The 13153-nt window shown below is 40.4% G+C and overlaps 1 protein-coding gene across 4 annotated transcripts in view; it reads left to right on the top strand.

Annotated features, from left to right (window-relative positions):
- SYK (spleen associated tyrosine kinase) overlaps positions 1-13153 on the top strand; it is a 94852-nt gene that overhangs the window by 69798 nt on the left and 11901 nt on the right. For 3 of the 4 annotated variants that reach the window (XM_019517297.1, XM_019517298.1, XM_019517299.1), the window contains exons 7-11: positions 403-471; positions 8034-8127; positions 9238-9415; positions 10850-11059; positions 11439-11628. In XM_019517297.1, coding sequence (XP_019372842.1) covers positions 403-471; positions 8034-8127; positions 9238-9415; positions 10850-11059; positions 11439-11628 — 741 coding nt within the window. The remainder of the gene's footprint in view (positions 1-402; positions 472-8033; positions 8128-9237; positions 9416-10849; positions 11060-11438; positions 11629-13153) is intronic. The other variant, XM_019517300.1, reaches the window with a different exon arrangement.

Genomic DNA, 13153 nt, shown 5'->3' with positions numbered 1-13153 from the left:
ATATAGAAAATTCTATACAGTACAAAGGAAAAAATGTTCTAGACCCATGGACCCTTGCTAAAATGAGTGGTGAATAAGCGGGGAATAAAGAGCAACACTTCATTTAGTAATGCTAGTGAACTTGCAATGTGTATACTTATGTGGGGATATAAAATGATTTCTAAAAATGAAATGTGGGCTGCAGATGGAGTTAGTACAGTTTATGGAAGATTTACGGAAGACTACATATGCTACTTCTATGCACTTTTCATAATAATTAAGAAGTATACTTAGAGGTACAGGTTTGAGAAAGACCAGAAGTTCTTTACAAGATTGTTCTTATAAAAGTACACCTGTTTATGAAGTACCTTCAGATATTTTCCTGACACATTTACTCTTCCTCTTTGACATTATGGTTTCTAGAGTTGGTCAGGAGGTGGAATTATCTCAAGACTCAAATCGTACACCTTTCCAAAGGCTGGAAGGAAAAAGGTGCATAACATAGTCTGTAGGCTTTTGACTGAGTAAAAGGACTTACCCACACTCAACTAACTTCATTTATTTTTCTTCTTGGTTTGCTGATACTAAGTGTGAGTTTGAATACTAACAATCTAACTGCATAGATCTAATAGTCTTTTTGCTTCTATTTCTTGTTTCACCTTATCGCAAATCAGATGCACAAATTATCACTTTGATTTATGGAATGGCTGATTCTAATCAAGGGTAATGGTTTGTCTTTCTTTCTATTGTTAAATAATGTATCCCCAAGGCCCAGAAATGTTAGTACTGTAATAAGCATTCTAGAGATACAAACTAAGAGGGCTACTTTAAGAATAATCATTTATGCACTGCAAAATGAAAGCTCTATTATAAAATCTTGTTGGCTCAGGAAACTGGCTTGATTGAGCAGATTAATAGTGAATCCATTTACAGAGAAATTTGCAAATGGCCACAAAATATGTTTCCACAATACTTGTGTGTACAAATTGCATAGTTATATACTGGGTTAGTCCTGCCTTGGCAGGTGCAGAGTTCTGTAAGAATAGATGGACAGAAGAAGAGGATAAAGCAGGAAGTGCAGGGGGACTCAATCATTCATTAACAAGAAATGTGGCTGCGTGGTCAATAAGTTACTGCCACTATCATATTTGTAGTTGCAAAGGATCAAGCATTTAACTAGGAGATTCATTTGCATGTTAAGAATAATACTTATGTCCTTTTTCCACCCCTTTTTGCCCCTCATTATTTTTCATCCCATGGTCTTCAGCATAGCAAAGCAGGCACAAAACATGTCTCCTACTTCATATAGCAAACTGTACTTCATGTTTATCTTATTTGAAAATACATATAAATAATAGTACTTTCTTCCATAACCTTGGTTTACTATCATGCTAACATACCAGGAGTCTTTGCTGTATACTGTGCACAATGCAAGGACTTTCCAGATCAGTTTGCATGCTCTGTTTACATGCACGCATGGTTGTTTGAATAAACACAATGCATGTTTACCCATTGTAAAACCCAGCTGAAAAAAATGTCTTTAGTGTCGCATATTGGAAGGTTATGTTTTTTGTTTGGAGCTCTTTTTAGTTTGTTTGAGGAGTGGAGTGAATGGTTCTTTAATATGCTGCTGTTGGTAATATAGGTTCTGTGGGTTAGACATAGATGGAAAAAAATAGTTTAGTCACTGCTATTCTCTGATCAACTACTTAAAAGCCCATACTATTCTGCAGCCAATTTCTACAATGAAAATATTTTTGCAGAGTATACACAGTGGGGGGGCGTATTTGTGAGGAAAACTTAGTACTGTTAGGCAACTAGAGACAGTTTCTGAAACCCAGTTGGATAACTCTTTGCACATATTTATCTCAGCCGCAACACAAGTTTCATCACAGTGCAAAATTACATACCATATTAAAAAATTAAGATCAAAACAGTCAACTTTTGCCCAGGGTTAAAGCAAACTTGAAAATTCCAGTTAGACATGGTTAATTAGGATAATTAATATTTTCCCTCAATTGCAACTAACAATTCTAAACAGTAAAGAGAAAGCAAAGGTTCTTGCTGCACTTTCTTGGCAAGTGTACCATATTTTCAAAGTTTAAAGATTGGTCATCTATATTTTATTTTAATATCAAATCTAAATGTTTTGGTACTTTATTCAGTGGCTCAAAATTAGCTGTTCGTATATTCCATTAGAGAAAGGAAGTCCAATTTAAATGGTAAAAAAGAAAAATTAAATCAACTAGTGCCATCTAGTGGGGGATGTCATGTCTTAGACAAAGCTCAGTGGTTTCTACATAGGAAAGCCTATATCATAGCACACTAGATTATAGTTATGAATAATAGTGATTGAAAAAATTGGACATTTGCATTTTTTACAAATTGGAAAATTTTTACAAATTTAAAGAAATCACATTTACTGCATTAGTTGCCTGAGTGACAGTCTGAGTGCCTGAGTGATACAGTACGTTAAAAATGCAAAAGAAGAAAAAACTTAGCTCTTTTCTAATCAATAAGAAGTTAGAGGTAAGTACTTTAATTTTAATTTATTATTTTAAACACCCAGTAAAATGATACCTAATTCTGAATGCAGGACTTGACACTACTGTCAAGGTACTTGTATTTATAAGTACTACCTTGCTGAAGAATTTATTAGTTTTCTGCAGCCTAATAGGGCTGTATGTATGGACACTGGATGGATTTACACAAGATACTACATCACATGTACAGCTTTTCTGTAAATAATAACACCTTTCTTGGACTAGCTTGTTGCTATGGCGACATAGCATTGGCGGGCATGAATTGTGATGCCGACACTACTGTGCAATAGCAATGAGCTACTTGCACAGTAGGGTCAAAAACGACCCATGCACTGCCAGGACTGTGCAGGAACTGAATGACTGTGCAATTGGGGGCAAGTGTAGACATTTACTGTTGAGCTAATTAGGCAACTCCACAGTAAACATCTCGTGTAGATGTGCCCACTGTAACAGAAATACTTGCCCAGTCCCTACTCAGTCCTTACTCAGGTTTTATTCAGGTAATAATCTAGCTCCGATTGAGCAGGAACTAGAGAATTGAAACTACTTTCCCTAAAGTGGAGGACGGAAATTATATTTAGTCTGCTTGTGTTATTACCCAGCACACAGTGCATACAACAATATTCACTTTCTTAATATACCTCCAGAAAGCTTTTCTTGCTGCAGGGGGTAACGTTCTGATCTGTACTAAAGAGCATCAACTTAAAAAAAGAAAAACAAAAAAATCAAAAGCTAGGTCCCTCAGTAAGCAATGAGTAAAAGTCTAAGAAAGGTGTTATTATTTACAGAAAAGCTGTACATGTATTGCACTTGTTATATACTTTACATATATATGTTGCCTCATGTGCTACTTCATTTTTGTGCTTGGTGATTAAACCAGAAATGTGCTTTGTGAAAGCACTGCATTTCCAGATTAGCTACATAGACTGAAAAGAAAGATTTTTTTAAATCGTTTATCAAATTATAGCTGCAGATTATAACTCAGACAACAAGCCTAAGGAAGAGTTGGTACTGAACACTAAACTGCTTAACCTGACTTTAGAGGTCAGATTAAAGAGAAGGGGAAGTGTTGGAACTCTATTAACATTCCACATGCTAATCTAGATTCGTTTAGTAGTATTGACATACAACTAGTCATCATGTATTTTAGCATGAATTCCTTCCTAGAGGAATGGTAATGTGACAGGTGTGTTCCTTCAGCATCTGTCCACTGGTGACCCCGCCCACCTGTTATGGGACAACCGCCTGCCTTCTCACCTGCTATGCCTTGTTGTTAATTGCCTAATTAGAAGATGTTAATTAAGTGGGAGGCTGCCCTGATGCAAGGGGGCGCTGTGTGCGGCTCCTTTCCTCCCCTACACCACAGCCCCAAGCCTCACAGATGGTACTCACATCATTTAGTCTGGGCTTTACTCTACCCTGGCCCCCTCGTCCTCCCTGGGCTCTCCATGGCCCTGGTTCACTGGGTGCCTCACTGGGCATATGTCAGTGCTGCCCCCCCCCACTCCAGGGCTGGGGCCTCCACATGGCCATGGCTCCCCTATGAGGCCTCCTCCAACCCCTGATAGCCTCACCCAAACCTCCGGGTCTAAACGACAAACACAAAACACAAGCCCCTGGGCTGTAACATAAAATCTAAGCCGTCCAGCTAAACATCATTCAGTCCGTACCAGGGAAGTCTCCACCCCATAACTGCAATCAGGAGCTGCTCGCGCAATCAGGCTTCTCGCCTCTGTTAGCTGCTAGCAGGGAACTGCCAGCTTGGCCCCGGCCCTGGGGGTTTAAATGTGAACCAGGCCCTGCCCCTTCCAGTCAGCTGACCACTGGCAGGTGTGGGTCACTAGCTAACTTTGGTTGCCCTGGCAACCGGCAGCTGGGGCTCCCCACTCACTGCTAGGGCTCTTTCCTAGCAGTTTCCCCTTTCTAAAAGGAGGAGGGCACCTAAGTGCTCTGTGACAGGTGACAATTCACATCTGCTCAAAGCTGTTAGTCACTATCTTAACATGGTAGATTCAGAAAAGAGAGGTAGTTAGCTGTGTTAGTCTGAGGCACTTATGGTGCAAATCAACCCTACCTTCTGCCTGACTTCAGGCTAACATAGCGAACCACCTCTGCTCATTGATAGCACCTCACTCAGTTGAATGAAATAGAGTGCAGTCAGTCTACTCAAGGTTCAGTAAAACCACCATATACCAGTTCATGTTCCTAAAGTTTCCTCTCAACTTTGTCATTTATTATTTAAAAATTGAAGTGACTGGAAAAGCAATACTGTTCCTTTCCAGTCCTTTTGCCCTATTCTTGAAGTACAAGGAAGATGGAAAATCACCGTATCTCCCCACTTAAGCATTTGCTTCTCCTCTTCTCCAGCATGCAAACCTGTCAGTGGCATCACCCAGGCAGCACTGGATACCAGCCATTTCCTGTTTAGTTGTTAGTCTCTAGCAATTCATAAGAACCAAGCATACTTTGACAGCCCTAAAATATGTCAGGTCCAGCACAGAATGGAGACCCAGAATTAGGGGCTTCTGGCTAGCTCTTCTGTCTTTTGTTGTCTTTAGTCGCAGCAAAGAGTTTGCCATTTATGTTCTTCAGAAATTGTTGGGTTCACCAAGTGCCAGCTCAGTCTGTTCTTTTGTTACCCTAAATATAATGACTGATTGTTACCAATGACAGTAATCTGGTAGAGTGAATGACCTACATAATGTAGCATAGTGGAATTCCTGAATGGTCTTTCATAACTATACCTCTGTAGTTTTGGCTCCAGGATTTCTATCATTATCAAGCCTGTATCTGGTCCATAATTTCAAGCAGCAAGTTCTGGTCTATTAGAAATTCTCAGCTTGTCATTTTTCTTAAGCCCTTTCCAAAAAAGTGCTTGAATCCCATTTTTCCTGAGCTTCTGTTAAGTTGAGAAAAAAATTGGTGTGTAACATTTTTGCTCATCTAAAAGCAGAAAGGTCTGCTGAAGTCATCAAATTCAAATAGCCTGAATTTAGCAGTGGCAATACATCGTTGTTATTTCACAGTAACTGTGAAAGCTCTAGAGATCATTCAGCCACTCATGAAACAACCTAAAATGAGGATATCGTGCTTGTTTATCTGGAAGCTACAGTTATGCCAGTATGGCTTTACATAATCATGACTACAGAAAGGTTTCTCTGCACAGGCTGTCAAAGTAAGTGACAAGGGACATTTCAGGATGTCAGGTTCAGGGATTTTTATGCATGACACAGATGTATGGAGTCCTGAGTGTTTCTGGTGTGACGCTGGGAACTTTTAGCTCCTACAAAATAACTCAATAGCAAATTGAGAACACTTAACAGCCTCACCTGAGAAGTGCAGTTGTTCTAAGACAATTTAATCATGGTCACATTTCTTTTTGTAAATGTTTTATTAGCTGTGCTAAAAGACAGAGATAACCTGCCTATGCGCATCGCCACCTGAGCATGACTTTGCTACTTTCTGCTGAGAGAGGTGGCCCATGTTAGGTACTTCCTCAGTCAGAAGCAGTATAGCCATGTGAATGTATTGTTGCATCTGGACAAAACAGAACGGCCTACAAGCAGTGCTAATTAGTATACCCATGTTAATGCCTCATAGCAGGGGGATTAATGAGCTCTGAGAGGGGGAGCAAATTAGCCCAGGCAGAGTGCCACATTCCTGAAACTCTACTACTTCTGGCTGAGAAAGTACTGTGTGGCTAAATGCCATATGAGAAGCCATATAGATGCATTCATGCAGCAGTAGCAGTGTCATGATGGGTCTTCTCAGCAGATCAGCACAACACTGACTGGTGCTAATCTGGCACCAGTTTTTCAAATTTGGCACTATGTTCCCATTTCAGGGAGTCCTCAGGGACATTGCTGAAAATTCAGGCCAGTTGGTTGCCTTGCAGACTGGATCTGGGTTTTTTCCCTTTGAAATTAGAAACCCAATATCTCTTAGGCATCTCAGAACCCTTAACACCTGCCTTTCCTGTGAGATATGTCACTGCAAAGAGACAGTATCTTTGTGCCTCCTTTTCTGAGCAGTCATCACTTTCTTATTTCTTTCTGTATCCTTTTTATCAGCTAGAATTGCAGCTGCTGTCAATCAACTTGGTTCCACAAAATTCAGTGTAGCTGGCGCTGACTGGCAGCAGTTGCAGCTCTATCTGGTCACTTGTCTCAACACCACGCTCCACCTGTCCTTTGTCTTCCCCAAAGAGAATTAACTCACTGAGGTTGGATGCATAAATTCACTCCCTAGCATTTTAAATGATCCCTTTTTAAAATAAGAATATATTTATGACAGTTTAAAGGAGAGAAAACAGAGCAGCCAGCTAGTCATCCATAATCCTTTCTCAATAGAAATGCTAAATGGATCCTTATTACTGTGATGTAAATGAGGGTGGAGATTTACAGCTTGTCAGCTATTCCCCAGGAACTGCCCATATGCACACTCTTACCCCATGGTAAATGAAAGATGACGTATGGTAATCTCAACCCTGTCTCACAGGGTGCATCTACACGAGACACTACATCACCATAGCATCAGCGGGCACTAACCATGATGCCGCTGCTGTCACCATAGCAATGAGCTACATTGCCTTAGCTCGTTGCAATAACAACATAGGGTTGGAAATGACCCATGCACCACTGGGACTTCACAGCACCAGATGAGCAGTCAGGGTCACATGTAGACATGCCCACTAAGTGTTTATTCCTAAATATCCCACTTACAAGGATGCGAGTTCTGTTGGTGGGGATGTACCTACCGTTCAAAGAGATCTTCACATTACTGCTTTTCTCCCCTCCCCACTCCCCACAGCACAAAACTTGCTAGTTATGTCTCCTAGCCTCTCACTGCTTTGGTCTTCCTTCTACCTCACAAACTGGAGTAGGAGCCAAATACTGTATGTGGATTCCAAATCTGCCGAGGAATTGGGATCAGCTGCTAGCCAGCATACCAGCACAAAGTGCACAGTAGCCCAGAGTATTTGCCAAAAGACCTTTTAGTCTGTTAGCTGATTCCTATCCTTTTTTCCTCAGAACAATAAAATTAGAGCTATTCTACAACATGTGCATCACAAATCATTTTTTTTTTAATGAGAAAACTTCTTCTGTGGCCTAAATTTGTACAGAAATAGTTAACTAGGGGGAAAGTAGATTAAAGAAAAATCCTGAGGTCTTATAGTGCTACACTGAAATAGGATTTAAAAATAATCATGGAAATTTAGCATTCGAAAGATAACTTTTGCAGTGGCATGACCCATTAAAATTAATTCTCTCAGAACAATGGCTTTAAAAATTTGCTGTCACTTTTTATGCTTGTAGCCTGTTTCATTTGGCCTGCATATTTCCTCAAGCAATAACCTGAAGATTGAGATAAGCTTTGTTTGATCTCTTTCTTGCTCTCTCACTCTCACCTACATCTTTCATGCATTCATTATACCATAATCATCTGAAAAAAAAATGCATTTAAAGAACTCATTTATTGACTAAACTGAAAATTTCCATTTGTGTGCTGCAGTTGCACTCATCCATTGCTCACTCAAGTGATGATTCAGCATCTTTTAACCCTTACGTAGGACAGATGACAAAAGGACACTTCGGAGCTGAAAAAGGTAGGCAGAAATATCTCATGCCATGACCAAAATCTCTGCCAAGAATAATCACCACATCTGGATATTAACAGTGTAAAACTTGGCTATGGACAGGTGTTATAATTGTGCTTTTTCTACCAGCACAAAAAACCTAGCATATAGCTGTTCAAGGGGGGTTTCGGGGAAGAGAACTGTCTCTTTTACAATAAAACAAAGGTACTTCTTTCACCTTGGCTTGAACCACTGTATGTTTCTCTTGATGCTGGGATATCCCCAGTATCCCACAGTCCTCGCCAAAAGGGAGAGAGAGCACTGGCTTCCTGACAGCTCCCTTATCAGCAAGCCCTGTGGAGAGCCCTCTGTCACTGCTGGAATGCTCTGAGGGAGTCCCCAAACCATTCAGGCAATGGCACTAATGCCTCTACTGCTGACAGACCCAGGTCACCCCAGGTCTGTGAAAGAGGTGAAGTGCAGGGCACTTGCTTTGGGGTCAGTCCACCTCTGTTGCCAGAGGAGAGGCCAGGCCATGAGGAATGTCCCAATCACCTAATTGGTGGAACCAAGAGGGAGGATAGGAGGGGAGGGCATTCTCCCACAGTTTAAACCATCCCTAGAGTTTAACTGTTCATCTGCTTCCTGCCCCATGCACCAGTCTAGGAGAATGGCCCCTTAAACCTGTGCTTGCAGCAGGAAGCATTTTCCCAGCATTGGAACCAGTCAGCTGAGTTGCGGGACTGGGTGGGGTGGAGGGCTGCATTCTGTGGTTCATTCTATCCTGGGGCTCCACTTTACATGTAGTAATTAAATATCCGTTAGGCCAGGGGAAATCAGAGCACAAGAGTAAGCTTGGCTTTATATCTTTGCAGTGCACTCACTTGGGATAAGCTATAGTATGATAGAAAGGAAAATAATTTGACTGAAAGATTAAATGTATTGCCATTTCTTTCCCCCAATTTGAGGACTGCTGTGCATCTGTGTAAGTGTCTGTTGCAGGGCTGTGTATGAATACTTATATACAGCAAAATCAAAGGGGTGGGTAACAATCCTGATTGCTGACACTGTGAACATAGTACATGTGAAGACAAACTGACTTCCAGTAATCCAGTAACTTTTTCAATGGCTGAAATGCAGGTGATCAGAGAGAAGCCTTGCCTATGGACACAGAAGTCTATGAAAGTCCATATGCAGATCCAGAGGAGATAAAGCCGAAAAATGTCTCCCTGGAAAGAAACTTGCTGACTCTGGAGGAAGGAGAAATTGGTTCTGGCAACTTTGGTACAGTAAGGAAAGGGTTCTATAAAATGAAAAAGTAAGTTTTTATTGCCACTGGCTTGCCATCCAATATTGAACATTTTTCAGTATGCATGTTTTGGGGAAATGATAGTTATGCAAGTGTGATAAATGTTTTATGAAGACTTAAATTCACAATTCTCTTTTCCTGAAAATCAAATCAGAATCTCAGTTCATAGGATCATTGGAAAGTAGAGCTGGAAAGGATCTCATAAGGTTATTAGCCCCCTACTCAAGACAGGATCTTCCCTGACTAAGCCATCTCAGCCAAGCGTCTGCCTGAACTGGTCTGAAAGATTTTCTTCAGGAGTTCATACATACCCATTAACCATTGGCAACAGTCCCTTTCCAGCCATTATTTTATCCTGTATAGTGGAAAAGTGACAGTGGTGGCAATACCCTTACTTTCCAGGGGCTGTAGCTCATGGTTTCCTGTAGTTATTTCCTTTCTCCAGACCCACTTCATTTACTGACCCCATCCCAATCTCCAGCTTCCCTGTGAAACTTCAGTGGTGGAAGGGGTCATTGCAGACTCCCTGCAAATGGGTGAATTTCAGCTGAAGTAACTAAAATGAATGTGTTTCATGAGTCTTTCCATGTTCAAGAGGTCAGGGCACCATGAGGCCCTTCTTACCATGTAACATACAGAAGAGATTCTGTATGTATTGACAAAAAGGGAACTTCTCAGTTTTCATAAAAGTGTGGATTGAAATACTGTCAATTGCTCACTGAAACATATGGACAGTATATGTAAGATATACTGCGTTAAAAGTCTTTCTTGATCCTAAGTAAGTCTGTCATATACAGGCTGGTTTTTCTTCCTGCAGTTCACGTTATGTGGTGATGAATGTTTTGGGACCCATGCTGAATGGACTCCTTTTTCCATATTGGCTAATCCACCTCCCTAATTAAAGTTTATGCCTTTTCTCAGACAAGCTCATCTGTTATTCTCTCATTCAATTGTATATGCTCTCATTTCTGGAGACTCAACAGCACCGCCTGCTGTTGCCTCCTCCCAACACCGCCCTATACCAGGCCGTGTGGAAGGATCCTTGGAAGGCAACCGTATGGCTGTTTTCTGCAGTTTCTGCTCCAAAGGACTCCTTTCTTTGCCAACACTTTTTACAATTCCTTTATACACTACAGGCTGCATACTCAATTGAAACACATCCTGGTGATAATGAGGATTTACCCAATATGTTTGCTTTCAGGTTTGTTTTCTGTTTCTGTGATTTCTTCAGTTCTGTCTTCCATTCATTTTTCTTCAGCCCACTGTGAGAGAGAGACATTTTTCTTACTCATATTTCAAGTTTTCTGTTAACTCACCATTTCTAGGCTGTGCAATAAACCTGGAAGTGTCACTGCTGGGTGCATGTAACATTGCAGATCTCTGTGGGTATGGGCATGTTAGAATTGTCTGCTAACTAATTCAGATTTGGATTTTGTTTTGTAGGGGTGCTAAGCTAGTAGCTGTAAAAATTCTTAAGAATGAGAATAGTGATCCAGCCATAAAGGATGAGTTACTGAAAGAAGCAAATGTAATGCAGCAACTAGACAATCCATACATTGTCCGAATGATAGGCATATGTGAAGCTGAGTCCTGGATGTTAGTAATGGAGATGGCAGAACTTGGGCCATTGAATAAATTTTTGCAAAAAAACAGGTAGGTTGGCTTTTATACATTTAATGAGATTTTATCTAAAGAAGTGCATGTGTCTGTCATCTTATTTTAAAAAAATATTTAGTACTGACTAAAACAGGCTCTTTTATTAAAATTAATCTGTAATGTGGAAGATGACTCTTTGTAAGACTCTTCTATCAAATATTTCTGATAAAACGTTTACATTTGAGTAATATATCTATATGCCATTCAATTGACTGAAGCACTCCTTTTACCTGTCCTAATTATGTTTAATAAAATATAAATGAACAAGAGCATCCATATGGTATTAGGAAGGTTATACCATGAATGTGTTCTGTGGCTCCATTAAAAGTCATGAAAATGAACTACTGACCTATTACAAACTCCAATATGATTTCAGACATGTCACGGACAAGAATATAACAGAACTGGTTCATCAGGTCTCCATGGGGATGAAATACTTGGAGGAGAACAATTTTGTACACAGGGATTTGGCTGCAAGGAATGTATTGCTAGTTACCCAACATTATGCCAAAATCAGTGACTTCGGACTTTCCAAAGCTCTTAATGCTGATGAGAATTATTACAAGGTAAGCTTATATAGCACATTAAATTTCAATAGTAAGATGACTTCATGCAGTTATTGGGTGTTGAAGGACAGCTATTCTAGACATAGAAATTCAGAAACATGTTATCTTCAATTATTTTGTTGCTTGCCAGTAGGTAATTAAAAAAAAACAAACCCATACCCAGCCTTATTGAAATACAGTGAGCAGGCCAGGGAAAAAAATCCATAGGCAATTTTTACTTTTTTTCAAAAGGAAACTTTCATTTAAAAAGGAAAAAAAAATCTTAGTTTTCAGTCAGAAAGGTTTTGGTTTTAGTCAAAAGCTAAAAACTTTTTAATTTTTGCTTTCCAGAGAAAGCAGATGTTTTCTAATACAAACTCATCAACACTGAGTGACTCAGATATATTTAATTTTTGTATATTTTGGCCTGTCCTATGGTACTCACTACGTACATCTACACAAGATGTTTACTGCGAAGTAGACTAATTAGCCCCACAGTAAACATCTCAGCATCTACAGGTACAGGGCTATTAGGCTGGAGTCAACTAATAAACTCTGCAGCAGGGTACTCTGCTCCACTCTGCTGTGGAGTAAAAAATTCTTGCGGGCGGTGGAATTTTTAACTCCACAGCAGTGCATGTGTAGACACTGACCCAGCTGGCTGCAGCATGAGAGTACTTCAGTCTGGAGGCTGCCTACCTGGTCAGCATGCCTCAGCCAGCCCCTCTGCAGCACACTGAGCCAAGTCGAAGCAGCCCTGGGCTAGGAGACTGCCCCCTCTGGGTCCCCCGCTGGCTGGGCCCGCTCCAACCTGACTCAATGTGCTGCAGTCCTGGGCACACATTCAAATGGCACTCCCAGGAGCAATAAGCTCTGTTGCAATAAGCACCAGAGTTTATTGCATATGTAGACATGCCCTCTGAAACCAAAACAAAACCCAACACACATTACTGATACAGATTCATGTTGGGAAGGGGTTGAATTAATACATTTTGGCTAACTGATAATAAGGAATTGTTTAGTTCAGTATTATATGAATTATACACCATCTAGTAAAAGTAAATGAAATGACTGTCACAATTAAGATACAGCACTGCTTGGGTGTCATAGAAGACCTTTGTACCCACCACATCTACTGTTATTCTGCATACTACTGAAATTCAATCCATTTTTTGTCCCCGCCTTTCTCCTGCTTTTTTGCCCAGCTCCATCAACTTGTAATTTTAGGTGAGGGCCAGCCTGCCTGAAGGGAAATACATCTGACTGAAAGCATTGAATGTATGAATGCACATTATGCTGACTATTTGGGGAGCACAAATTCTAGAAATTTTTTTTTGTACAAATGTTTTCCAAAAGTGAATTTGTCTCATTTGTAAAGAAGGTGGAGACCAAAAATGAAAGTCAGCAATAGGCACATTCCCTTTCCATACCATAAAGTGCAGTCATGTTCCATTACAATAACTTGACATTGCTGTTGTTATAGTGTTGGTACAGTGTTGTTACATAACTTCAAAAAGGGGAGGAAAGAGGACCCGGGGAACTACAA

This window comes from Gavialis gangeticus, unplaced genomic scaffold (assembly GCF_001723915.1).
Source record: "Gavialis gangeticus isolate Ggan-Ray unplaced genomic scaffold, GavGan_comp1, whole genome shotgun sequence".
Classification (NCBI taxonomy): Eukaryota; Metazoa; Chordata; order Crocodylia; family Gavialidae; genus Gavialis; species Gavialis gangeticus.
Note: the sequence above shows the minus strand (reverse complement) of the source record. Positions and strands in the feature narration are given on the sequence as shown.